Genomic DNA, 25,661 nt, shown 5'->3' on the forward strand with positions numbered 1-25,661 from the left:
ATAGCAGATGTTGTGAAATCAATGGTCTGTATGCAGTCAGGAATGCTTGTCTGCACAGAGAGGTAGGCCTTGAAGCAGACTGCTGACCTGGCCTTGTGGAGGGTCTACGTGGCCCTGCTGGTCAAGTGTGGGGTGAGGGCTAGACGTACGAGCATGTGGGCAGGGTGTGGGTAGCCACAGCTGTTCAGTTCAATGGATTGTTTTGTCACTGGCCATGCACCATGGGGCCACCTCCCTCGAAGGCCTCTGCCCTCTTGCCCTCTGCTGGGTCAAAGGTGGCCCCGTTTCCCACCGCTGTTGGCTTCCTCTCCAGTGCATTCCCAGGGGCCTGGCCACTTCTGCCTTTGCGGCCGGCCCCTGGCTTCTCTGAGCCCCAGGGTGGCTGTCCTGGCCCTGGCACTGGCTCAGGTATGCTGGCTGTCCGGCAGCCAGCTCTGCCCCATGGGGACCGCTGGATTCTCTCGCTTGGCAGAATCCTTTGTGTAAAGGGCTTTCTGTGCGGCCACATCTTTTTAGTTGGGGAACGTTCTGGAACTGCAAGCTCTGAGAGTTGTAAAGGAGCAGCTATCCCCTCAGTCTGTTTACGAAAGGAGGACACAGGGTTAGTGATCAGGCTGTGCCTCCTGCCAGTCATCTTTCTCTCAATAAAGTCTGTTTGGTGCACAGCTCAGAGTGTGTGTGTAAGGTTTCTTGTGTGCTGAAGGTCGGGGAGTGGGGTCCCCCAAACGAAGGCAATCTCTGGCATGGTGGGTGGTGTGTAAATGTCCCAGGGGCTGGAGGCTCCCTGGGCTGTCTCCTTCCTGGGGGTTCAGCAGCCCAGGGCTGAGGTCAGCCTGGTGTAAGTGGGGACAAGAGGCAGCCAGGGAGGAGTGTGGAATGGGGTGCTGGGCAGGGAGGGAGAGCTGCTCTCGGAGGGCCTTTGTGCACAAGTGGACAGTGACCTTTCTGGTATGCAGAGGGGGTTTTTATTAGCAGTGATTCTCGGGGTTCTGGGGAAAGTGCTGCCCAGCCTGTGATGGCTGTGCAGGGAGAGGCCGAGGCAGAGGGCAAGGGCAGGGAGGGGGCTGGGTAAGCTAGAGACAGAAGAGTAACTTGGGGAAACCAGCCTGGGGTAAAGGTAGGGTGAGTTCTAGAGGATGGCTTTGGGGGTGTTGGGGCGGGAGGGGCCAGGGTGAGGGAGAAAGAAGCAGCAGCAGTCAGAAGTGCTTCAGGTCAGGGGCAGGGGGACTGAACCCTCTCCAGTTCGTTCCTACCCAGTCCTGGCCCTGGGGCCAGGTCTTCACCCGGGTTCTAGTTCACCAGTTCTTCTAACCCTGGCTGACTTCCGGCCCACGGGCAACCTCTGGGCCTCCCCATCGCTCAATGGGTCCTGCACTGAAATGTCTTGTGCTGCCTCCTGCCAGCACCCAGAGGCTGGGGGAACGAGGGCACAGCAGTGACGGGTCCTGGGAGTGTCCCCAGCTGGGATGATGGCACACAAACTGCTTTGCTGAAAGCGGCTCCCTTACTAATAACTACGCGGCCCATCTGACAGGTGAGCCCACTGAAGCAAAGCTCGGCAGAGTCACAACTGGTCAGCATCTGCACTCACCTGGCCCACCAGGGAAATCTGCTGCTCTGGAGGCAAATGCCATGCACAGGACTTAGTGACCAAGGCACCTGGGAGGTAGTGGGATTTGCAGGGGGGAGAGGGGAGCTGAAGCTCATGTAGGAAGATCTCACAGCCAGCGTGGGAATTTGGCACAGCCTGCCACCCTCCCGTTGCTCCCAGAAAGCCACCCAGGGGAGTGTTTGCTGAGGCAGAGCCAGGGGCTCTGGGTGTCAGCACAGAGCACAGGAGTGGGTGAGCTGCAAGCAGGGTTCTCTCTAGGCCCCGGAAAGAACTTGTCAGTCTCTCACTTCACCACCCACTCTGCCATCAGAGGAAGCAGACTCACGTGGCAGAATGCCAGTCTTGAATGAAAAAGTGAAGCTCATTAAGCCCCAAGTTCAAGCCCCAGTACATGTGTGCGCGCGCGCACACACACACACAGTCACAGGAATGGAAATAGGAAACAGTGAGGTCCCTTTAATGTGCCACACCTCACAGTCCTTGCATTACCAGGCCTCAGGCCCCAGCTCCAACCTGCAGAGGGGCTTTGGGTCCCAGAGGTGGCATGAACCGTTCTGGAAGAGCTCTTCCCACTGTGTGGGCTCCTTCTAGGCCTGGGAAGATGGTGGCAGGTGGGGTAGGTGGGGCTCCTGTCCTGGTACCCAGGGCGGGTGCTCTTGGGTGAGGCCCACAGAAGCTGGGCCAGTGTCTTCCCAGGTCCAGTCCTGGGCAGGGCTGCTGTGGGTGTTTTCCTGGTCCTCTTATCTTCCCCTCTCCAGGGACAGCAGCCCGGCGGCTCAGGTTGCATAGAGGCCCGAGCTCACTGGGCAAGGTGCAGGCTGTGCGGGGCCAGCTGTCTCGGGCCAGCCTTCTGTGCAGCAGGCCACGCTGAGGTCTGTGGCTCATAAACAGGAAGGGGTGGACATCTGGACAACACTGCTTGGCCTCTGTCAGACACTGGGAAGTGTCCATTGTCCTGGGAGGGTCACTGCAGGTGGCGTCCTTTCCTTCCCACCATCAAGTCCCCACTTTAAAAAAAAAAATTTTGTTTTTTGTTGCCAGTTCTGGGGTGTGGACTCAGGGCCTGAGCACTGTCCCTGGCTTCTTTTTGCTCAAGGCTAGCACTCTACCTCTTGAGCCACAGCGCCACTTCTGGCTTTTTTTTTCTATATGTATGTGGTGCTGAGGAATCAAACCCAGCACTTCATGTATACGAGACGAGGACTTTACCACTAGGCCATATTCACAGCCCCAAGTCCCCACTTTTGGTGTTGATGCTGGGTCTGAACTTTTTTACCCACGAAGAGGGAGGGCCCAGACACTATTGTCAAGTTAAAAAAATCCTGTACCACTGCCAGACTGGGGGGGGGGGGTGGTCTGTCTTCTTGGGAGTTATTCTTTAAGCGTGTGTGTGTGTGTGTGTGTGTGCACCAGTACTCCACCACAGCCATGCCCAGCCCCCTGCTGCTGTGGGTGTCTCTCTTGGCTGCTGCTGGCACTGGAGATGGAGACTGTTAAGGTGGAGGTGACTGGTGAGCTAGCAGCTGGCCAAGGAGCTGAGGGCTCTGGGATAAGGCCTGGAATGACCTCAGGGTGGCGTGGGGACCCCTCTGTTAGCATCATGGGAAGAGCTCCTCGCAGATCCTGCGTGTATCCTCGGGGGCTGTGACTGTGTGGCCCACGGTTCTCGGGTCTGTGAAGATCTCGTGGTCATTGCCGCCCTGCAAAGACACAAACGTGTGTTTGTAGATGGCTCCACACCGTCCTGGGCCTTGAGGAAGTGGGCTGGTACTGGGGCGGGCAGGCAGCGCAGGAGCGTGTCAGTGCGAAGGGATTTAACCTTTCCCTGAACTGCAGATGAGCAGAGAACACATCATTATGCTTATGAAAGACACTGTGTCGTTCTCGTGAAGATCTGTCTAAGGCTTATTGTTCTGTCAAGAACATGAACATGGCAGGTGACAGAATTCTCCCAGACATGGGTTTGTTTCCTCCTATGCTGGAACTTGTTTGGGTCAGGAGGAGTGTGCTGTGTGACCAGTGCTGAGGCCGGGCTGCAGGCGGAGGGCATGGTTTCTGGAGTGGACGGGCTAGAGCCTGGCTTCCAGCCTTGTCTAGGGTACGGCTGCCGAGACTCCAGTCTACAGTGAAGATCCCAATGCTTTCTAGTTTGGAGGCAGGAACTCAATCCTCCTGCCTCAGTTTCACAGGTGCACACTAGTGCTTTCAGTTTGGTAAGATGGTGGTAATGGGTACCTTAGTCCAGGGAGAGCATTGCTCTGCTGCCTGGCGTGGGGAAAGTGTGTCCATGTCCCCCTCCTGCTCGTGCTGGCCTTTACTACTGGGGCAGCTATCAGTTCCCAGTTTCAATGTGGCCCTGGCCTGGGATTTTTGGTTCCCCGGCACAACTCTCAACACCTTGCGTGTGATGCCTTGATGTCTCCCCACTGTCCCTGGAGTCCTGACCCCACTTTTTTTTTTTTGTGGCCATCCCTGGAGCTTGCCTCAGGGCCTGAGCACTATCCCCGGCTTCTTTTTGCTCAAGGCTAGCACTCTGCCACTTGAGCCATAGCACCACTTCTGGCCATTTTCTATATATGTGGTGCTGGGGAATCGAACCCAGGGCTTCATGTATACAAGGCAAGCACTCTTGCCACTAGGCCATATTCCGAGCCCCTGACCCCCACTTTCACTCCTCCCTTCCTTTCTGACATTTATATCAGATGCCTGGGGGCTTTGAAGTGCAGAGGGATTCACAGAACCAGAAGCGGGGCCTCTGGGAGATACGAGAAGCAGGTAATATTTAATTCAAGAGCCACACTGGAAGGATCCACTAACGTGCTGCAGCTGGGACACTGATGTCTGAGCTTGGAGGCTCTGCCCCTCTGAGGACAGAAGCTGTCACTCAGCCAGAGCCAGGGACACACAGCCTAATCACCATTGCCTGCCTACTTCAAGCCCCGCCTGAATAAACTGCAAAAACGTGGTCAGACTTACTGGCATAGTTTTGTCGCCAAAGAAATAGATGGTCTTAAAACCGTCATTTTCCACGTGTCTCAGGCAGTACCTCTTGTCCCAACCATCAGGAAAGACATCAAAGCTGATCTGACCTCCTGCCAGGAAGGGAGCAAAGGAAAGCTGAGGTGAAAAGGAGAAAAAGGGCTGGGGTGTGGGTGGTCCTCATGCCAGTAATCCCAGCTACTTGGGAACCTGAAATCTGAGGATTGTAGTTGGAAGCCAGCCTGGGCAGGAAAGTTTGAGACTCTTATTTCCAATCAATCACCAAAAAGCCACAAGTAGAATGTATAAGCCTTGGGTGAAAAAGCCAAGGGACAGTGCCCAGCGGAATGGCAAAGCGCAGGTAGGAAGAGTCCTGCAATGTGAGGATGGAGGGCCATACCCACGGTCTGGGAGCCACTTCGGGATTGGGGATGTCCTGGTGATGCAGAGAGGGGCCCTGCTCCTGACGGCTCGCACTGCCCATGTCATCTTCCACCTGCCTCCACACCGAGCCCAGGGCAACCCTTAGTAGCTCAGCCACCCACAAGGAACTCCCGGCCAACGGACGCCAAGGCATGCAGCACATCTGCTACCTATGGAAAACGTGAGGCCTTTCCCTGCAAACTCCTTCCGTAGGTCTGCTACGAATTTTTGTCGTATATTTTCTTTCTGGGAGGGGGGAAACAAAAAAAAAGAAAAAGATACATTAAGTACTAGCCACAGGCATGATTTTCCCAAGTCCAGCTACTCGCCAGCATTTCAGCACTCACTTTATCCAGCTCGTAGAACTCAATTCGTTCTTCTTGGCTACAACTCCTTCCAATAGGGGATACATTCAACATCCCATTTCGGAATTCGATGAAAGTTCCCCTGGGGAAAGAGGGCAAAGAGGAGAGGTCCCCCACATTTCTATTCATCTGAGCAGCACCACAGGCAGCTGAACATCTGGGCGCTTTTACACAGAAGGGGTTCATGGGACACATGGTAGCCCTGAAATGTGGCTACTGTGCATTGAGGCCCAGCATGAGAAGGGCTGGAATGGAGGAGAACAATGATCAAGATGCACTGTATACAAACTGCCACACTGACTGGAAACCCCTTTGTACAACAAGTGAAGGATAATTAAAAAAAAAAAAAGGAAGGAGATCGTCATGAATTGTGTTTCATACTACTGCTAAAGTGATATTCTGTATCTGTGTGGGTTAAATATTGCAGTAGTAAAATTAATTTCACCTGCTTCTTTCTGCTTTCAATTTATGTCTACAGGACATAAAATCCTATTGGTGGCTCACTCTTATTTCTTTTTTTTTTTTTTTTTTTGGCCAGTCCTGGGCCTTGGACTCAGGGCCTGAGCACTGTCCCTGGCTTCTTCCCGCTCAAGGCTAGCACTCTGCCACCTGAGCCACAGCGCCCCTTCTGGCCGTTTTCCATATATGTGGTGCTGGGGAATCGAACCTAGGGCCTCGTGTATCCGAGGCAGGCACTCTTGCCACTAGGCTATATCCCCAGCCCTCACTCTTATTTCTATCATATCAGACAGTGCTGCTGTTGAGTGAGGATTTCCTAGTTGACAACAGGTATGATGGTCAGTGTTGACAGAACACTCACCTGCTTGCCCTGAGGAATGTGGAAATCTATCGCCCAGGCACTGACTTGCTGGTCAGCTCTCGGGCAGGCTCTTTACAAAGTAGAGTTACCCAGGATGGTTCTGCGAGCCCTCCAAGGAGCCCCAGTGATCATCAGCACAGGAGAATGCAACACAGCCAGCAGCGGATCTAACACTACCTTAAGTCACTCAATATTTTTTTCTAGTTTGGTCTCAGAATATTCTTTCTTAAAAAACAAAGAAAAAACAGAGCTATCAGGTAAGCGAGACAGTCCTCCTGACAAGTGACATTGCAGTGTGTTGTGTGGGGCAGCGCTGTGAGTATCTCCTGGCTTGCAGCAGTGGTGCCTGTGAGCCCCCTGGGCTCACTGCGGGGCCTCCAGCTGCCCTGACCTCCAGCCACCGGCCACAGGAGATGCTACGAGGCAGGTGTAGAGCTGAGGTCAGCATGGCCTCCTCCTGGACTATCTAAACCTGGGTGCCTCTCCAAGCCTGTGCATATGCACCTTCAGAAGGAGTGCAATGATAATCAAATGCACTGGTTTAAGGTTCTGTATGAACTGGGAAGTAATAGACACTCATCAGGGAAGGTGGGATCAGCAACACCCCTGGAACTGGATCTCAGTACCTGTCGCTCCACTCAGGATTTAGCAAAAAAGATACAAGACAAAAGCACCTAGGACACTTCCCCAAAGACCCCTGTCCTGGAGTTGGTGGAGACCCAGCCCTGGCCTCTTCTACATGCCCCATGAGGTACCCAGGACTGGAGACCATTCCTGAGGTGGCCCTGGGGCTACCCATTCTAAAGATTACAAACAGCGCTGTGTCTCTCCCAACTCCAGGACATAATACCATGCTGCGTTACTTCCAAGATCTCAGGAACCAGGCCGAGGTGGTCTATCAAGCACCCGGTTTCCTCCTGAAGATCTTCCTGCCTCTATCTGACCCAGGCCATGAACAATAGTGTCTGCTCAAGACATGTGCACATCAGTCACAATCTCAGTCCTGCTTCCTGGGCTCACAGGCTCCCCCTCCACTCTGGAGTTTCTGCACTGCCAGCGGCATCTCTCACCAGACCGGCATCTCTCACCAGACCGTAGACTGTTTGGAGATAGGATTAGGACTTGTCTTTCCTAAACAAAACCACCCTTAATGCCTAGTCAAACTAGTGACAGAATGGACCTGGGGAACATTTGTACCTTAACTTTTTTTTTTTTTGGCCAGTCCTGGAGCTTGAACTCAGGGCCTGAGCACTGTCCCTGGCTTCTTTGTGCTCAAGGTTAGCACTCTACCACTTGAGCCACAGCACCACTTCTGGCCTTTTCTATATATGTGGTGCTGAGGAATCGAACCCAGGGCTTCATGTATAGGAGGCAAGCACTCTTGCCACTAGGCCATATTCCCAGCCCTTGTACCTTAACTTCTTACTAAGGAGATGATGACATGCCAACAGGACGGGGTAATGGTCCTTGCATGCCCACCACCCAGTTGCAACATGCATCGGCCCAGTGGCAGCACTCACACCTCCACTCAGGTGTGTGTGTGGGTCCTTCACTCCAGCTGCAGAGGCGAGCGGGAGGTGCAGGCTCTGTGGACTCTGATGGCCACAGCCTCAAAGAAGCTTCTCCGCCTGGTGCTTCAGGTTATGTAATGAGTGTTGAAAACTGGGAAGAAATCGCCTTTGCCAAGTCACCAATCATCACTGTTGGCATGTGTCCTCTGCTTTCTAATCTTCCTACCTACCATGGGCATGCATCTATTGTATTACTATTTTTCAAATGGAGCTGGGTGCCAGTGGCTCAGGCCTGTCACCCTAGCTACTCAGAAGGCTGAGATCTGGAGCACCAGGGTTCAAAACCAGAAAAGTGAGACTCCATCCCTGATTACTACACTGAAATACTACACTGGAGGTGTAGCTCAAGCGGTACAGCGCCAGCTTTGAGCAAGCAAGCTGAATAGAGCACAAAGCCCTGAGCTCAAGCCGTTGGACCGGTACACACAAAGCGGATTGAGATGGTAACAGCATCTAAAGGAAGCAGGAGGCAGGTCTTCAAACCAAAGGCCTGCAAAGGTCAGAAAGTGAGATGTGGGCTGTATGCAAAAGATAGGAATGGGCCATGTGTGGGGAGGAGGGCTGCCAGGTCTTTAGATTCTACCAATGGAAGCCAGAAGTCCAGGCATTTTGAAACGGGAAATCAGACTGCTAAGTGATTAGTTCTGATTATACCTGATGCTGCAGGCCCATTTGGTGTTGGGTAGGGCCCTCCAGCTAGAAACTTCCAGATGTGGAATCTGTGGCTTTTTTTTTTTTTTTTTGCCAGTCCTGGGGCTTGAACTCAGGGCCTGAGCACTGTCCCCGGCTTCTTTTTGCTCAAGGCTGGCGCTCTACTACTTGAGCCACAGCATTACTTCTGTCTTTTTCTGTTTATGTGGTGCTGAGGAATCAAGCTCAGGGCTTCATGCCTGCTAGGCAAGCACTCTATTACTAAGCCCCATTTCCAACCCATCTGTGGCTCTTTTTACAAGCTCTTTCACAGGTGCTTCACCTCACCAATAGCCTCTGGCACTGTGCAGTTTTTGATGGCTGTGCCAATGGACATAGCACTGTATGTCTTTACTGGCCTTATAGACTGTTTCCAATTATTTTTCTTCTTCTTCTTCTTCTTTTTTTTTTTTTTCCCTTGGCCAGTCCTGGGGCTTGGACTCAGGGCCTGAGCACTGTCCCTGGCTTCTTTTTCCTCAAAGCTAGCACTCTGCCACTTGAGCCACAGCGCCACTTCTGGCCATTTTCTATATATGTGGTGCTGGGGAATTGAACCCAGGGCCTCATGTATACGAGACAAGCACTCTTGCCACTAGGCCATATCCCCAGCCCAAAAACGACACTTTTTTTTTTTGGCCAGTCCTGGGCCTTGGACTCAGGGCCTGAGCACTGTCCCTGGCTTCTTTTTGCTCAAGGCTAGTACTCTGCCACTTGAGCCACAGTGCCACTTCTGGCCATTTTCTATATATGTGGTGCTGGGGAATTGAACCCAGGGCCTCATGTATACGAGACAAGCACTCTTGCCACTAGGCCATATCCCCAGCCCAAAAACGACACTTTTTTTTTTTGGCCAGTCCTGGGCCTTGGACTCAGGGCCTGAGCACTGTCCCTGGCTTCTTTTTGCTCAAGGCTAGTACTCTGCCACTTGAGCCACAGTGCCACTTCTGGCCGTTTTCTGTTTATGTGGTGCTGGGGAATTGAACCCAGGGCATCATGTATACAAGGCAAGCACTCTTGCCACCAGGCTATATCCCCAGCTCCTCTTCTTTTTTTGCTTGAGATTTTTCTACCTTCACCTCCTAAGTGCTGGGATTGTAGGCAAGCAGGACCACTCCTGGCTTTCCATTTCTTCTTCTTAAGTGCTGGGCTCTGAGTATAAATGAGCCTGAGTCTAGCAAATGACATTATTTTACATTGTAGCTGAGCCTCTGTGCTCAAAGTAGACTCACCTTTTCTTCGGGAGTTTGATTTTTGCTATGTAGCTCAGGCAGTAGTTGATTACATCTTGGATTAGGGCCTCACCCAGATGACCTTGAATATTCTACATAAAGAAAACACTGGAGTTACTTGATTAAGCAGGAAGTGTTTTCAACCAGCTTTCCAGCAAACCAGTTTTGCAACTTCTACTTCTGGAAAGCCATGGGCGGCAGGGGCCTGCAGCAGTGACTGTGTCACTAGTTGCATGTTCACTTCTCCCAAACCACAAAAGCTTTGCTCAAGAGCATTTTCTGCCTCATTACTCAAAGAGTTTTGTGTTCACTGCCTGGCAAACACTTCCTGGAAGGTCCAGAGCGCTTACTGCTGTTGCTTTTATCCAATTAAAATATCACCAGACAATGATAGAAATGATATTTGCTCCACTTCAGCTTTCTCTTCTGTGAGAGCTGCCCTGCCTCATTTTTGCTCCCATAATACAAATTAGAAATACATATTAGACATAAGCACCCTCTAAAACTAATGATAAAAGTTTAGTGACCAATCCAGAATAGATAATAATCTCGTGGCTCAAAATTTAACATTTTAACACAGAATGTAGTTCAGATACCCTCCCTCCCATCCCCCAGCTCCCTGGCACCTCCCCAGAGACATCCAATGCCAAATACCCTTTCAGACAACATTTTCTTTTTTCCAGTCCTGGTCCTTGGACTCAGGGCCTGAGCACTGTCCCTGGTTTCTTTTTGCTCAAGGCTAGCACTCTGCCACTTGAGCCACAGCACCACTCTGGCCTTTTTGTGTGTATGTGGTGCTAAGGAATTGAACCCAGGGCTTCATTTATATGAGGCAAGGACTCTTGCCACTAGGCCATATTCCTAGCCTTCAGACAACATTTTCATGGTAGGAACTGGTAGATCATTTACTGAAGAACCTTACCTGTTTACACAGAAACTTCCCATCTTTGTAGGCCACCAAGCCATTTTCTGAGAACACATAATCGTATTTCTCAACCACTACAACCAAAACAAAAAGACAACTCAGAATGGAATGAGGTAAAACCTACATATCTATTTTGATTAACACCACCACCAATAAAGCAACTGAGCTCCAGGAAGGACCGGGAGACAAGTTCATCTTAGCACACTGTGTGTGGGACAGGGCTCCTTGCACATAGATCTGAAGGATGAAGTCTGGCTTGATGGGAGTGGTGAGGGGTCCTAGGTCCCTGCCTTTAGCCAGCCTGCCTGTAAGGAGTGCCTGGTTCATCGCAGCTCCTCAGCCTCACTGTGAACCAGCAGCAGCAGGATCATGGTGAACACGTGCATCTCCAAATTCTGTTCTCAGGCTTTCTAGACCACAAATTAGCAGGGGGACAGGCTGAGAATCACAACTTTTTTTTTCTTAAGGTGAGGCTTATAATCAGTCTGATATCCTTCAGGCACTTGTTAAAATGCTGATTTCCAGGCCCAACGCCACTTGGCTGCATCTCTGTGTTGGTGGGCACCCACACCTGAAATTTAACCAAGTGAGAAACATGCACGTGGCATTCGGCTGTGGTCTACCTGTTTGCTTTGACTTTGCTGTTTCACATTCACTGCACCTCTAGACATGTGTTAAATACACCATCAGAGGCAGGAAACACAATCACTACCAGAAGACAGGACATCTGGGGCTTAATGCACCCATTATATCATTCATAGCATTTCCAAGCAGGGCATCTACAAGGAAATTGGGTGTGAGTGGAACAGAGAGCTTTAAAGGGACTGTGTGGACTACTTTTCCAGAAACTAGGATCCGGTAAAAACAATCTACACAAATTTGCACTCTAAGATATGACGCAGCAGTCATTCCCCATGCTATCCCAGGGGACCTGGGCAAGGCTTTGTCTGCATGTACTCTACTGGCATCTAGTGGGTAGAGGTCAATGACAGTGTTCAACACTCAGTACAATCCCATAGCAGAGAATTACTCAGCCCAAGATGTCAATAATTCCAAGGCTGAGAAACTTCATTCTACATGGGCTGGTTCCAATGTGTCAAGAGCTCTGGCGAAAGGGTATGGTTTTTGTTTTGTTTGGTAAAAAAGATTCTCCTGCCTCAGCCCTCTGAGTGCGGGGGCCAATTCCCAGCACAAAAGGGTTTTAAAGAACTACTCATCCATCTTCCTACCCATTATCTTTCACAGGCCAGGCATCCCAAAGGTATCTGCAGGGCCCAAGAGAGCACCCATTAGCAGTGGTGCACCAAAATCTTTGGGGAGTGTTTGCTACAACACAGTTCCATGTCCCATAGATCTAATCTACTGAATCAGAATCTGCAGGGAGAAAGCCAGTAATACTTTCCGGGGTCCTGAGCTGGAGATGCTGTTTTACTACATGTGGGGAGCCTGGTGACTCCCATCTCCCATGACTGAGGAACTCGGGGAACATTAGGTTAGGACAACAGAGAGGAGTGACCCAGACCCAGAGGATACCTCATCTGGGTAAGGACAGCCAGGATCTGGGATCAGAGTGAGTAGCAGACTAGGAGAGGGGACAAGCAAGCAGTTCAGGGAGAAAGATTTCCGTGTGTAATCTACCCACACATCTGAAGGAAGGGTTTACCAGCAACTCAGGGACTTATAGGGCTACAAGTAAAGGGAGAACAAAAGCAGAAAAAACTTCTTCCTCAAGGAAGCAGAAAGCACGGCTTATGGGGAGGGCTGCACAGGGTACTTGAGACAGGGCCCAATATCCTCATGAGAAGTTAATCTTTGACAAAATGCAATTAGCAATGGATTGGTTACCATCATTTCCCAGCTGCTCTTGCACTTTCTCAAAGTCCGACCCGCCTACCACTCCGATTTTCGTCTTCTGCCTCAATTTTTGTAGAAAGTCATCCATTTCCTTCGTAATTTTCTACATTTCAAGGAGGAACATGTAACAGTCATGAGCCATAAAATAACCCAACTCCTATTTTTATACATAGCCAGTTAAGTTACCACGTTTGTAGTTTTCTACATATACTCAGGTATGTGAGTTATAATTTTGACTGTTAAGTTTGTACTGGAATAAACTTAAAAAATCTTACATACATTTACCCAAACTTAAACACATAAGAAATTTATGAGCAGTTGTGTGTTGCTCTAGCTATCTTTTGGCTGTTGTTTAGTGATGGGGGAAGGGATGGATGGTGTCTTGCAATGTTGTCCAAGCTGACCTTGAACTCCTGGGCTCAAGAGATCCTGTCTCAGCCTCCTGGGTAGCTGGGATTACAAGCTGTATGCATGATACTGTCAGTTGTTGTGTTTGCTTATCTAGTTTTGTGTTTTGAGACAGGATCTTACTATATAGCCTTGGAATACAGCCACATCTGCTTGTGTACAAGAGTATCTATGGCTTCAGAGCAGAGACAAGCAGTTGTAACAGGCTGTGTGGTCTGCAGTCTCCCAATATTCACTGTCTGTTGGTAAGCTGTTAGGTGTGGTAATGACTTTGTGGTTACAAAGAATAAAGTCTTGGTCCTTAAGAAATGCAGGCTAAGATATGAAGGGAGATACATTATGATGACCCCCATCTAGAAGGGTAGAAAGTTAACATGATGAAGTGTCAAGTATTTTTACATATGGGATATAGCTATTCTGTGTATTTCTCTTCAGTGATTCGTATTTCATCAAAAAATTTTAATGCTCCAAAGTAAGAGAATGATTCATGTGGGTTTATAGGCCCTTCTTTATGAAAGCTTTTGTTCTAAGTTTCAATTGTTTTAGATGGAGTGGCATTTTAAGCAAGTGTACTCAGCACAAAAAACCTCCTACTAAAAGTGATTCTTGCAACTCTTAAGAGTTCATGCTAGCTAGAGTTAACCTGTGTTGATCATATCCTGTCACAAAAGCAATAAAAGATATCCTGTTCTTCCCCTTCCAGGTTGCATTATGCTTATCAAATATTTGAGAATACAAATATATCGAGGCAAAGGCTGTGTGATGGAAAGATCTATGTTATTTTGTTACTTGTAGTTCTCAGCCCATAGGAGAAATGCTCTCTAAATGAAAGATTTTCTTTTTTTCCCTCAGTGTTAAAATCATTTATCTTCGTAGCAAAGAAAACTGTTTTAAGGGAAAATATTCTGGGTCATATGGCTTCTTTGTGAATTACACTTTATGCTTAAATATCCTGATTCTTTCTGGGCACCAGTACTTTCCTAACAGCATACCTAGCATCTGGAAAAGCTTCCACCTTGACAGATAATGCTTTTGAGGTCCGGGAAATTCCAATCAGTCTGCTTTTGAATTTGACACCATGGACTGGGAACTGGGTTCCAGTTTCCTTCTTTTTTTTTTTGTGCCAGTCCTGGGGCTTGAGCTCAGGGCCTGGGCCCCATCCTTGAGCTCTTTTGCTCAAGGCTGGTGCTCTACACTTTGAGCCATGGCTCCTGTCCCGTGTCTGCTTGTTTGTTCTTTTTTTGGAGAGGTTAATCGGAGTAAGAGTCTCATAGGGACTTTTCTGCCCAGACTGGCTTCAAACCACTATCCTTAGAGCTCAGCCTCTCGAGTAGCTAAATTACATGTGTGAACCATTGGCACCTGGCTCAGATTCCTTACTTTTAAAATACTAATAACAAACTACCCTACCTGGGATGAAAGAAGGAAGGAGGGAGACAAGGAGTCCCACATTGGGTAAAAAAAGGATTAGAGGGGATGGGAGCATGTGCTAAGGCCTGGGCTCAATTCCCAGTACTTTGTGGGCCAAATTGGGCAGCTGTTTTTATAAAGAAGGAAGAAGTAGGAAGGAGGAGGAGGGAGGAAGGTTGAGGATGGGGGGAGGAGGAAGAACTGCTGTTGCCAGATCGATTACTATACCCCTGCAACAATTCATAGGTGTATGCTAATCACTCAATTTCAGGGTTAAAAAAGGCCTTCAATAGGGGGTAATAGGGAGTTGAGACTATGGCTTAGTGGTTCGAGTGCTTGTCTGGTTTGATTCCTCAGTACCACATAAACAGAAAAAGCCACAAGTGACACTGTGGCTCAAGTGGTAGAGTGCTAGCCTTGAACAAAAGGAGCTCAGGGATAGTGCCCAGACCCTGAGTTCAAGCCTCAGGACTGGCAAAAAAAAAAAAAAAAAAAAAAGGCCTTTGGATAATTCAGCCCTTGGGGTGTAGAGTTATCATTAGATGAATCAAACCTGTGGCTCAGAAACCCTGCACTTAAGGTCTAAGGTCGCACACACAAGACAATGGCTTTCTAGAGGGCACATCACCAAAAGAGGTAAGATGGGAGTGGAGGCGAATGCGGCTATCCATGGGTCCAGGCTCAAGTCTTAAAGATTTGTTCAGAGACCAGTTTATGCAAAGGAGATTAGGAAGCAAGATCCTAATGAGAGTCTCAGTGGGTTGCCTGCAATGGCCTAGGCCTTTCTATACCACCGTGGTCCATTGCAGAGGCTGCTGGATGCAGAGACTACCGGAAGTGGCTAATATATACGTATATCCGAGTTCTAATCTGAACTTACAAGATCTCACCAGACCCTCAAGACAGCCTAGAGCACAGGTAAAGTCCCCATTTCAAGCTGAAGCTGTGGAGATTCCGAGAGGTGAACTGCCGAGCTCACGGGTACAAGATGCGAAGCTGAGACTGGACACTGACGCGGAAACCTAAGTCTTGGGCCACGCTACAAGGCACGGCCCTTAGGCTGCAGGTAGAGGTCGCAGAGCTGGAGAGGGGGCCCGGGCTTGGGTTCCAATGCGGGCGCACCCGATACAGGTTTCCTGCTCTTAAATAAGAGGGTTCGGAATCGTCACGTCTGTGAGCTCCCCGTTCGGGCTTCCGCCTCATTATCGGCCGGGCGGTGGTCGGCCCGGCTGGGACCGGAAGCGGCGGGGATCCCGTGCGGTTGTCCTCCAGCCTCCCGGGCACCGCCTACCTGCCGCGGGGCCGTCAGGGTCCCATCCACGTCGAAGAGGCAGAGCGCGGGACCCGACGCCGCCATCTCTCCAACCTCCGGGCGCTACCTGACAGGACGCGCTGGCGGTAGGAACGCAAACCGGAACTTGATATGGTTCCGGTTCCACCCCCCACCCCACGTGTACGCCGCTGGGCATGTCGGGAAAGGAGAATCCCGCGGCTACCACAGAGCCGAGGGGCTCACGTCCACCACAGTGCTTGGACTACGAATCCCACAATGCAACGTAATGCCTACGTGTGCGCATGCGCCCTTGGTAATTGGGCTGAGGCTGGGCTGGGATAGGCGGAAGCAGGTGGGACTTGCTTCCGGTGGCGGCTAGTGTCGGGCCATGGTAAGACTCTATTTACTAATAACTGTTTTTCTGTGAATTCTTGGCTTTGGTTTCACGTGCTTCATATCTGGGGAGCGTGGGCCTCCTCCCTAGATATTTGTTGAATGAATGAGATACAGTACACCTTTTCTTCGTTGTTTTTGAGACAGGGCCTCTGTGTACAGTGTAAGGCTGCCTCGAACTTCCAGTCCTCCTACCTCAGCCTCCCAACTGCCTGGATTTCAAGCGTGTGCCAACCTGGCTACATCTTCTCCCCCCTTCCCCCCCTTTTTTTTAAAGCTTGGAACGAAGAGACTAAGTGGATCAATTTGAGACTCATTTCCACTCCCTTTATTCTGGCTTGTCCTTGGATAAATTTCTTACACTCTCTGAGGTGCTCAGTTAGTGGTAAAATGGATGCAGCTATGTCTGCCCATGCCCAGAATAAACTTTGTGAAGCACGCATGACATAAAGCACGTGGCTGGCTTTATCTTTCTCTCCTTCCGTGGCAATCATGGTGACTTTGCAGGGTTAGCCTAAGATGCCCATTGCGTTATTAGCTCGGTTGAGTTCCATGAGAGACCTGTCTCCTCTCTCACTTCCAGGCTGCCCTCCTCCGAGCCCCGCCGAGGCTTGGGGGACCCGCTGTTGCCTGGGGAAGGCCCCTCTGTGCGCTCTGGTGCTTAGGCCGCAGGCCGCCCACTTCCGCAGCGAAACAACCAGGCCTCGAGTCTGAGAAATTCCAGATGGTCTACCGTTTCGATTCCATCAGAGTCTTTGGGTTCGTGTCACGGATGAAGCTGGCACAGACCGCCCTGACAGTGGTGGCGGTGCCTCCGGCCTTCTACTGGTACTCCCAGGGACTCTTGACACACACCTCTATGTGCATGGCGTGTGGGGTGGCTGGCTTCGCCCTGAGTATGCTCTACTGGATGAGCTATTTTTTCCGGAGGCTGGTGGGCATCCTGTACGTGAATGAGTCTGGCACCATACTGCAGGTGGCACACCTGACCTTCTGGGGCTGGCGGCAGGATACATACTGTCCTGTGGTGGATGTGGTGCCCCTGACAGAGACCCAGGATCGGCCCCAGGATCTTTTTATTCGCATCCGGCAGTACAGCGGGAAGCAGACCTTCTACCTCACCCTCCGCTATGGACGCGTCCTGGACAGAGAGCGGTTCTCACAGGTGTTTGGGACACTGGCCACACTTAAGTGAGCATCGGCGCTAGGCTTCTGGGCCTTGTCCTGGGTCCCCTGAATCTCTGACAAGGCTGACCCAGGGGGCTCCTGGAGACTTCATCTTGAGATGAAGAAATCCACAAGGCTTAGAGAAAGGCCCTTGGAGGAAAAAAACACCTTAACCACACTTGCTCACGATATATTCAGGGAATGGCTAGAAGCTTCTGTGAAGGGGCAGTTGTAGGAGGGAGGGTGGCCAAGTTCATATTACTGATAGCCTGCCACTAAGAAACCAAAGGCAGGGGTGTGGCAGGCAGGATCTGGAATCAGGAAACATCAGAGACTGAGCAGAGGTTCCCTGGGCTGGGGCAGGGCCTGCCTGCCTGCCTGCCTCCCTCCCTCCCTCCTTTCCTTCCCTCCCTTTCTACCTTCTCTCCCTCCCTTGGCTTGAACTCAGAGCCATGTGCTCTCGCTTTTCTTTTTCTTTCTTTCTTTATTTTTTTTGCCAGTCCTGGGCCTTGGACTCAGGGCTTGAGCACTGTCCCTGGCTTCTTTTCGCTCAAGGCTAGCACTCTGCCACTTGAGCCACAGCGCCACTTCTGGCCATTTCCTATATATGTGGTGCTGAGGTATTGAACCCAGGGCTTCATGTATATGAGGCAAGCACCCTTGCCACTAGGCCATATTCCCAGCCCCTCGCTTTTATTTTTCAATTAAGGCTGATGGTCTGCCACTTGAGCCACACTTCCACTTCTTTTTTTTCTAGTTAATTGGACTTTTCTGTCTGGGACTGGCTTTGAACTATGATTCTCCAATCTCAACCTCCTGAGTAGCTAGAATTATAGGTATGTGCTACCAGTGCCAGGAATTACTTTTCACATCTGTACAATGGAGAGTCTTAGCTCGTGGGATGCTTGGGTCATAGTAGTGAAGCCCAGTGGTATGACACTTTGCCCAGCATCCAAGAGAACCGGGTTTCCATCCTCAGCACCACAAAGAAAAAGAAAAAAAAACAACGAATGCCACATGCTTTGCAAACATGAAGCCTTAGCAAATGGAGCCTTTGGTCAGAGGTTATGGCATGGAGGGAGGCTTTCTGGTGGTCAGTGAGGATTTGCAGAGTCCTGAGCTGGGCTGTATTGTGCTCAACAACAGAAGGGACTGGATGGAGCCCAGAGTGTGTTTGTTATATTGGTCAGGACATTACTGCTCTCTGACGGGGGGCAGTGATGTCATTCACAGGAGTCCCAAACCCCACCTGGGATTCTGGGGGTCCTAATGCTGCTGTATATCTTAAGCGTGAAAGGCAGTTGCGTGTACTGCTCCATACATGTTCATTATACAGTTTGTACCAGGGTAAAGAGAAGGCCTGATCTTTCTAATTTTGCCACTCAAAAGTTGACAATTAAATGTTTTGTTGTGTAACCTTCTAGCCTTTGGTTTTTTTTTTATTATAATAAGATATACTTAACACGCATATTCTTTTAGCCATTTCAAATGTACAGTTCAAGGACTTGGAGCACATTGACAGTGTTGTACCTCCATTATACTATCTAGATCTAAAACATATCTATCTTCCCAGCAGAATCTACCAGTTGAACAGTGCTCTCTCTCTCCACCCCCAGCCCTGGGCAGCCTGCCTTCTGGCTGCGTTTGTAGAGTCTCAGTCTCATGTACTTGTGTTTCTTTCTGTGTTTGAGCCCCTGGTGCCTGGTTTTCACCAGTGATGTTTTTAAATAATCACAGTAGCATGAAAGAAGCTACCTTTTCTCACTTAATTTAACTCATTTCAGAGAAGCAGAGAAAGCTTAGAGTTGATAGCAGTTGGTTCCTGCTGCAGACTACCAAGTCACCCACTGACTCTGCCTAAACCCCCAGAGCATCTGCCCCCCCCCCCCATGTCTAGCAGTGGTTAAGAAGATTTCTAGCCAGGCGCTGGTGGTTCACCCCTGTAATCCTAGCTGCTCACGAGGCTGAGGATTGTGGTTCAAAGCCATCGTGGCAAGAAAGTCCATGAAACTCTGATCTCCAATTAACCACCACCAGGAAACTGGAAGTGGAGCTGTTCCTTAAGTGGTAGAGCTCTGGTCTTGAGCAAAAGAAGCTCAAAGACAGAGCCCAGGCCCTGAGTTCAAGCCCCAGGACTAGAGCGCTCTCTCTCTCTCTCTCTCTCTCTCTCTCTCTCTCTCTCTCTCTCACACACACACACACACACACACACACATCCACAGATTCCTGTGAAGCTTTCACAAGCTTTGGTGTGTGTGTGTGGGTGAATAAATGTGTGCAATTACAGATGCTGACAGAACCAAGTCAAGGACTAAGGCAGGGTGGTGGGACAGAAAGGACAAGCCCAGTAGGAGGGATTAAGCCACTGACCTGATGTGAAAACAGGATGAAAACACCAGAGGGAGCCAATGTGTTTTTTCTGCACTAGACCAGAACTTGACTCAATTACTAAGACCAGTAACTTGAATTGTATCCTAATCACAAAGGGAAGCCTTTGAAAGTTGGAAAAAACTGGGAGACAGTTTTGAGACTTTTTTGTTTAGGTTTGGTTTTTGACGGTCATGGGGCTTGGGCACAGCAGGGCCTAAGGGTTCTGAGCTTTTGTGCTCAAAGCTACTGCTCTACCATGTTGAGCCACAGCTCCACTTCCTGTTTTCTGGTGGTTAGTTGGAGATAAGAGTTTCATAGACTTTCTGCCCTGGCTGGCTTTGAACCGTGATCCTCAGATCTTAGCCTCCTAAGTAGGATTACAGGCATGAGCCATTAGCACATGGCTTAGTTTTGAGACTTTTTAAGAAGGAGAAGAAACAGTCTTTCATCTTTACTCATTTTGAGTTAAAAAAAATATATATAAAAAAGACAGGCAGGGTGGTTCACACCTGTAATCTCTGCTCTGGGAGGCTTCCCTAAAAGGCCTAGTTCAATCTCAAGTACTGCCAGAGTCAAAGAAGGCCAGGTGGCATATGCCTGTAATCTCGGCTACTTGGAAGACAGAGATTGATTGGGAGGATCACACATTGAAGTTGAAGGCTGGTTGGGGAGTTAGCAAGACCTCCAACTCAACAAAAAAATGCCAGCTCTGACCGTGTGTGCCTATGATCTCAGTCACTCAAGATCTCTATCCAAATTAAAACAAGAAGGGCTGGAGGCATGACTCAAGTGATAGATGCTCAGCCTGCAAGTGGGAGGCCCTGAATTCCACTGCCTCCCTCCTAAAATGTAGCGAGAAGACATAGGTGACACAGACCTACAAGACTTTAGTGTTCAGTGTGTTGTTTGTTTTGCCAGTCCTGGGGCTTGAACTGGGCACTGTCCCTTTTGCTCAAGGCTAGCACTTGGGCCACAGTGCCACTGTCAGCTTTCTTCTGTTTATGTGGTACTGAGTGAGGGATTGAACCCAGATTTTCATGCTTGCTAGGCAAGCACTCTACTACTAAGCCACATTCACTTAATTGTTCAGTTCTTACCACCTGTTAATTCCTAGCCTCTGGAAGGGTGATCTGGGGGCAGAAGAATTGTTCTTCGGACATTTGCAGACATGACTGTTTACCTAGATGGGGGGGGGGGGGGGTTGCTGTAGATGTGGCCCAGAGTAGGGAGGTACGCCTGGCCGGGCCTGAAGAGCTTCAAACCTGTTGAGAAGTGCTAGGTTGACCTTTGTAGTCCATGGCTGTATTGTGAAGATCTTGCCTAGACCAATGGCCTGCTGTGGCCATTGCCAGCCACCCAGGTTGTTCTCTTGTTGCAGCCAGGGTTTCCCATCCTGCCCAGAAGCCTGCAAGGGGCTCTGGGAAGGGAGAACATGCCCTCACTCACATGGCCAGCAGAGGGCAGGGTGAGCGAGTGCATTATTCCTTCTCTTCACTCCTGTAACACCCCAAGGAGTATTTAATAATGATGACGATGATGAGTATCAGGGAGCTATTAATTAAAAATGAGCTAGGTGTTGGTGGCTCACACCTATAATCCTAGCTACTCAGGAGGCTGAGATCTGAGGATTGTATTCAAAGCTAGCCTGTGCAGGGAAGTCCATGAGACTATTATGTTCAATTAACTACCAGAAAACCAGAAATGGAGCTGTGGCTGAAAATTAGTAGAGCAATAGCCTTGAGCAGAAGAGCTCAGGGACAGGTGAAGAGCTCAGGACAGAGCTCTGAGTTCAGGTTCTGAGTTCAAACCCCACAACTGAGGAAAAAAACCCAAAACAAAAAGCTGGGTGCTGGTGGTTCACACCTGTTACCCTAGCTACTCAGGAGGCTGAGATCTGAGGACTGTGGTCCAAAGCCAGCCTGGACAGAAAGGTTTGTGAGACTCACCTCCAATTGAGCAAGAAAGCTTAGAGACAATGTCCAGGCCCTGAGTTCAAGCTGGCACACACACACATACGAAAGAATGACCCCTATCTGCTCAAGGGATGTAAGCCCATGGAGTAGTAAGTCTGTGAGATCTTCTTTGTACTTTGACAACATAAATAAAAAATTAAGCATACTTTGCAAATTAATCTGGTGACCCCTGGGGTGGGCATTAGGGATGGAGTGGGGGGGGGGTACTTGAAATGGGGAAGTCTTCCTCATTCAACTTTATCCCCTTCTCATCATGCTTGAAATGTTCATGGATGTGCGTCACTGATCTTAACCAACAAAGAATGATGCTGCACTTGCCTCTCCTATCCCTTCTCTCCTGTGACAATGTTCTTTTCTTTCTTTTTTTTGTCTATCATTGGGCTTGAACTCAGGGCCTGGGCCCTGTCCTGAGCTCTTCAGTTCAAGGCTAGCATTCTACCACTTGAGCCACAGCCACTTTTGGTTTTCTGGTGGTTATTTGGAGATAAAAATCTCATGGACTGGGGCTGGGGATATGGCCTAGTGGCAAGAGAGCTTGCCTCGTATACATGAGGCCCTGGGTTCGATTCCCCAGCACCACATATACAGAAAACGGCCAGAAGTGGCGCTGTGGCTCAAGTGGCAGAGTGCTAGCCTTGAGCAAAAAGAAGCCAGGGACAGTGCTCAGGCCCTGAGTCCAAGCCCCAGGACTGGCCAAAAAAAAAAAAAAAAAAAATCTCATGGACTTTCAGAAAGCCTGGGCTGGCTTTGAACTGTGATCCTCACCTTGCAGCCTCCTGAGTAGCCAAGATTACAGGCGTGAGCCATGGGCACCTGGCCCCATGCTGACTTTTTAAGGGCAGAATTTCCCAGTCCGGGATTTCCATTCTGGGCTCAGCTGCTGAGGACACCTTAAGACAGGCACAGCAGTGGACCAGCATTGCTGACATACTCTTGCTTGTCTTTCCCTGGGAGCCTATCTTCCGGTGGGCTGAGAGCTATCTGGACTTTGCCCTGCTACCCAGGCTGTGTGGTTGAGATGTGGGCAGGCTGGTCTGTGGCGTATCAGGCTTCTTTATACAGTTGCCACGTAAGGTGGGGTGAAATCTGCTCACAGGCCCATGGGAACAGCTGCCCTACCTATTGTTACCAAAATGAGGCTTCTCTTATCCCCAGACCAAGTGTCCATCCCATCCCCCAACCTATCATTAAAACCCCAGGGTTCATGCACTTGAGGTGAGAGTCCAGTGGGCCGATTTGCTCTTACGGGTCAGACTGAGATGCATGAGCCAAACAACCCAGGCTGGAGCTTCTCATTTATTACTGTCATTAGGACTTCAGGAGGTGCCAGCTCGTAAATGGAAAAAGCAACAGGGTCCCTCTGAGCCCCAGGCAGAGTCCAACTTTTATGGCCTTGTTTTGATCCTGCCCTTATCCAGTTATAAAACCCTGCTTGATTAGACTTAATCAGGCAGAGCCTATGCCTGCTACCATCTGGCTATGTTTGTACCAACTCTGGGGACAAAGCATTCGTTTTACTGATGAATGGTTTGAATACCCTGGCATCAGTTGGGCTGGAATCTGCAGTGGAAAAATAGACAGAATCCTTAAGTGGAAATGGCAGAAGTCAAGTACGGTGGTAGCTCACGCCTGTAACCCTAGCTCCTCAGGAGACTGAGATCTGAGGATCACAATTTGAAACCAGCTAGGGCAGGAATGTCCATGAGACTCTTATCTCCAATCACCCCCCCCCCCACAAAAAAAAGCCAGAAGTGGAGCTGTGCCTCAAGTGGCAGAGCACCAGCCTTGAGTGAAAAAGCCAAAGTGCCCAGGCCCTAAGTTCAAACCGCAGGACACACACACACATACAGTAGCAGGAGCAGCAGCAGCAGCAACAACAACATGCAGGGGTAAAACATGGCATGTGTAGCACTTTTCCTGCAAGCTTGACTGCCAGCCTGGCCACTGCCCATGTGGGACCTGGCCTGTGAGGCAGTCATAGAGCTTGTATAAAGGAAGAGAGCCTTCCATTCTCCATTGCTGATCACAGCAGTCCTTCCTGTTGGGAGGACTAAATGACCTACTAAATAAAAGCCTTTAAACATAGCACTGCTTCATCCCAGAAGACACTCAACAAACGTAGTTTACTATGGTTACCCAGATTTGGCAGGTGAGGCTCAGAGAGATGAAATCCACCACGGAAGGTCACCTAGCCACAAAGCATCCACACTGCTTCTTTCTGCCTCCTGTTTTATTCTAGTCTGTCATCAACCTGATGATTATGTGGTTATGATCTCAGAAAATCTGACTTCCTTGGAGTGAAGCCCAAGCCTTAGGATTTTTTTTTTTTTCAGATAGGTCTCATGAAATCCAGATTGGCTGCCTTTTTTTTTTTTGTTGTTGTGGGGCTTTAACACTGGGCTTGGGCACTGTACCTGAGCTCGTCAGTGCAAGGCTAGCACTCTACCACTCTGAACCACAGCCACTTCCAGCTTTCTGGTGGTTCACTGGAGGTAAGAGTCTTACAGACTTTACTGTCCGGGCTGGCTTTGAACCACGACCCTCAGATCTCAGCCTCCTGAGTAGCTAGGATTACAGGCGTGAGCCACAAGTCTGATGCCAACTTGGGAGTCTTTTTAAATGCCCTTGGATGACTTCCTTCCTCCAAACCTTGCTGCATCACCAGCTTGGGACACTTTGTGTCCGGGGTGTTGAAGGCCCAGCGCCTCATCTCTCTCCCTCTCCTTGTGACCTTGCAGTACTGACCTCAAGAGATCCAGCCTCATCCTGTCCTCTTGTTCTGAAATGCATCTCCCTCATCCACCTTCCATCCCTCTTCTTAGCCACCCCAGCAGTTCCTGCTCATCCTTGAAAATGAAACCTAGGGCTTGACTCCTACCCTGCCTTACCCAAGGATCTGGCTCTTGTGTGTTAACACCATCTACTGTCATAAATACTAGGCATTTACAACACTTCTGCTTGAATGTGAGTTTACATTTGGCATTCATCCTGCTGCCCCTTTATTTATTTATTTTTCTAGTCCTGGGGCTTGAACTTAGGGCCTGGGCACTGTTCCTGAGCTCCTTCTGCTCAAGGCTAGCACTCTACCACTTAAGCCACAGCACCATTTCTGGCTTTTACTGTTTATGTGGTGCTGAGGAATCGTACCCAGGGCTTCATGTATGCTAGGCAAGCACTCTACCACTAAGCCACATTTCCAGCCCCTACCCCTTTAAATAGCTTGTTTTTAATGAAGCTAATGGGACAAAAGGCCTTGTCATTCTTCCTCAGCCCCAGGCAACAAGCAGGTAGGACATGCCCCTTAAGTTGTCTCTAAGACGTGTACAATAAATGTTTCATCAACACTCGCCAAATAATCATTTAACAAAACCACTTCCAACCCAAAGAAATCCGCATTCACCCTAACGCTTCCATTATAAATACCTTTTTTTTAAATTCAAGGATAATGATTGACACAGGAAACAGATTTAATTCATGGAATTGGCATCTGGTCATCAGTGACATTGAGACATGTTAAGTTTCTGTAATTATTGGCACTGTCAACAAAGTACGGTAAACAAGATCACCTCATATGCATTTAAGTCTGCGATAGTCCTAGCTATGGTTTCTACCATGAGCTGATATAGACAGATAGATAGATAGAGCTAGGTAGGTGCAGCTACATAGATACATCAACATTGTGTACAGTTTTGCATGGTTACTGAGTGTCAGTAAAAATCATTAAAAAAAAATCCCCACACCATTTATAATAAAAGACAGAATGTGCTAAGACTGGCTAGTATTGGACTTTGAATTCTGGAAGAGACAAGACTCACGAGAGACATAAACTCTATGGCACTAATGTCTGATGGTTCATTTCCAGACCATCATTCGCAGCAGCGCTTGTTCTTGGGCTCAGCCTTGGACAGTGGCCTGTCTGTCCGCTTCTCCAGCCTTCTACCAATTTTTTCCAAGTTTCTACAGCTATGAGCTTGGTTGGCCCAGAAATTCTTTCCCTTGAAATTCATCTAGCTAACCTCCTAGCCCCAAAGATACAGTATCAAAAACACTGTGCCCACGTTGAACAGAACTTTTAAGTCAATAGATTTATTTTTAATGAGAAGTAACTTTTCTTGATAAGAGTGAATTATGTATCTGGAAATAACTTTTCAGAGGAAGGGACTATAATTTCTCTGCCAATACCTTATTGGAAACAAAAA

At 49.3% G+C, this 25,661-nt stretch overlaps 3 protein-coding genes across 6 annotated transcripts in view; 1 reads left to right on the top strand and 2 right to left on the bottom strand.

The window, feature by feature from the left end:
• Positions 1-2,827: 2,827 nt before the first annotated feature.
• On the bottom strand, positions 2,828-15,796 carry Pmm2 (phosphomannomutase 2). 3 transcript variants are annotated; one of them, XM_048331933.1, is made up of 8 exons: positions 15,578-15,796; positions 12,460-12,571; positions 10,612-10,688; positions 9,690-9,781; positions 5,362-5,461; positions 5,185-5,260; positions 4,589-4,704; positions 2,828-3,312 (listed from the first exon to the last, which is right to left on the bottom strand). In XM_048331933.1, the coding sequence occupies exons 1-8, from the start codon at positions 15,641-15,643 to the stop codon at positions 3,211-3,213; spliced, it is 741 nt and encodes a 246-aa protein (XP_048187890.1). In that variant the 5' UTR covers positions 15,644-15,796; the 3' UTR covers positions 2,828-3,210. The 3 variants fall into 3 exon arrangements, with proteins under 3 accessions (XP_048187890.1, XP_048187891.1, XP_048187889.1); XM_048331934.1 differs by lacking the exon at positions 15,578-15,796 and adding an exon at positions 15,167-15,447; XM_048331932.1 differs by lacking the exon at positions 15,578-15,796 and adding an exon at positions 14,840-15,145.
• Positions 15,797-15,914: 118 nt separating this feature from the next.
• Tmem186 (transmembrane protein 186) lies at positions 15,915-17,541 on the top strand. The gene is made up of 2 exons (XM_048331935.1): positions 15,915-15,950; positions 16,536-17,541. The coding sequence occupies exons 1-2, from the start codon at positions 15,948-15,950 to the stop codon at positions 17,145-17,147; spliced, it is 615 nt and encodes a 204-aa protein (XP_048187892.1). The 5' UTR covers positions 15,915-15,947; the 3' UTR covers positions 17,148-17,541.
• Positions 17,542-19,260: 1,719 nt separating this feature from the next.
• Positions 19,261-25,661, bottom strand: part of Abat (4-aminobutyrate aminotransferase) — a 56,366-nt gene continuing 49,965 nt past the window's right edge. Inside the window, exon 16 of one of the 2 annotated variants that reach the window (XR_007208750.1) lies at positions 19,261-19,304. The gene's annotated coding sequence lies outside the window, so the exon portion shown is untranslated. The remainder of the gene's footprint in view (positions 19,305-25,661) is intronic. The other variant, XR_007208751.1, reaches the window with a different exon arrangement.

Source organism: Perognathus longimembris, chromosome 23 (genome assembly GCF_023159225.1).
Source record: "Perognathus longimembris pacificus isolate PPM17 chromosome 23, ASM2315922v1, whole genome shotgun sequence".
In the NCBI taxonomy this organism is placed as follows: domain Eukaryota; kingdom Metazoa; phylum Chordata; class Mammalia; order Rodentia; family Heteromyidae; genus Perognathus; species Perognathus longimembris.

Bases quoted from the DNA above. Each gene is read 5' to 3' on its own strand.
- Pmm2 (XM_048331932.1), bottom strand. From the start codon at position 14,911: ATGTGCCCTCTAGAAAGCCATTGTCTTGTGTGTGCGACCTTAGACCTT. The intron at 10,689-12,459 runs GTAACCAATCCA...TTTTGGTTGTAG, and splicing joins AGAGCAGCTGGGAAATGATG to TGGTTGAGAAATACGATTAT. The intron at 3,313-4,588 runs GTAAGTCTGACC...GTGTCTTTGCAG, and splicing joins TTGGCGACAAAACTATGCCA to GGCGGCAATGACCACGAGAT.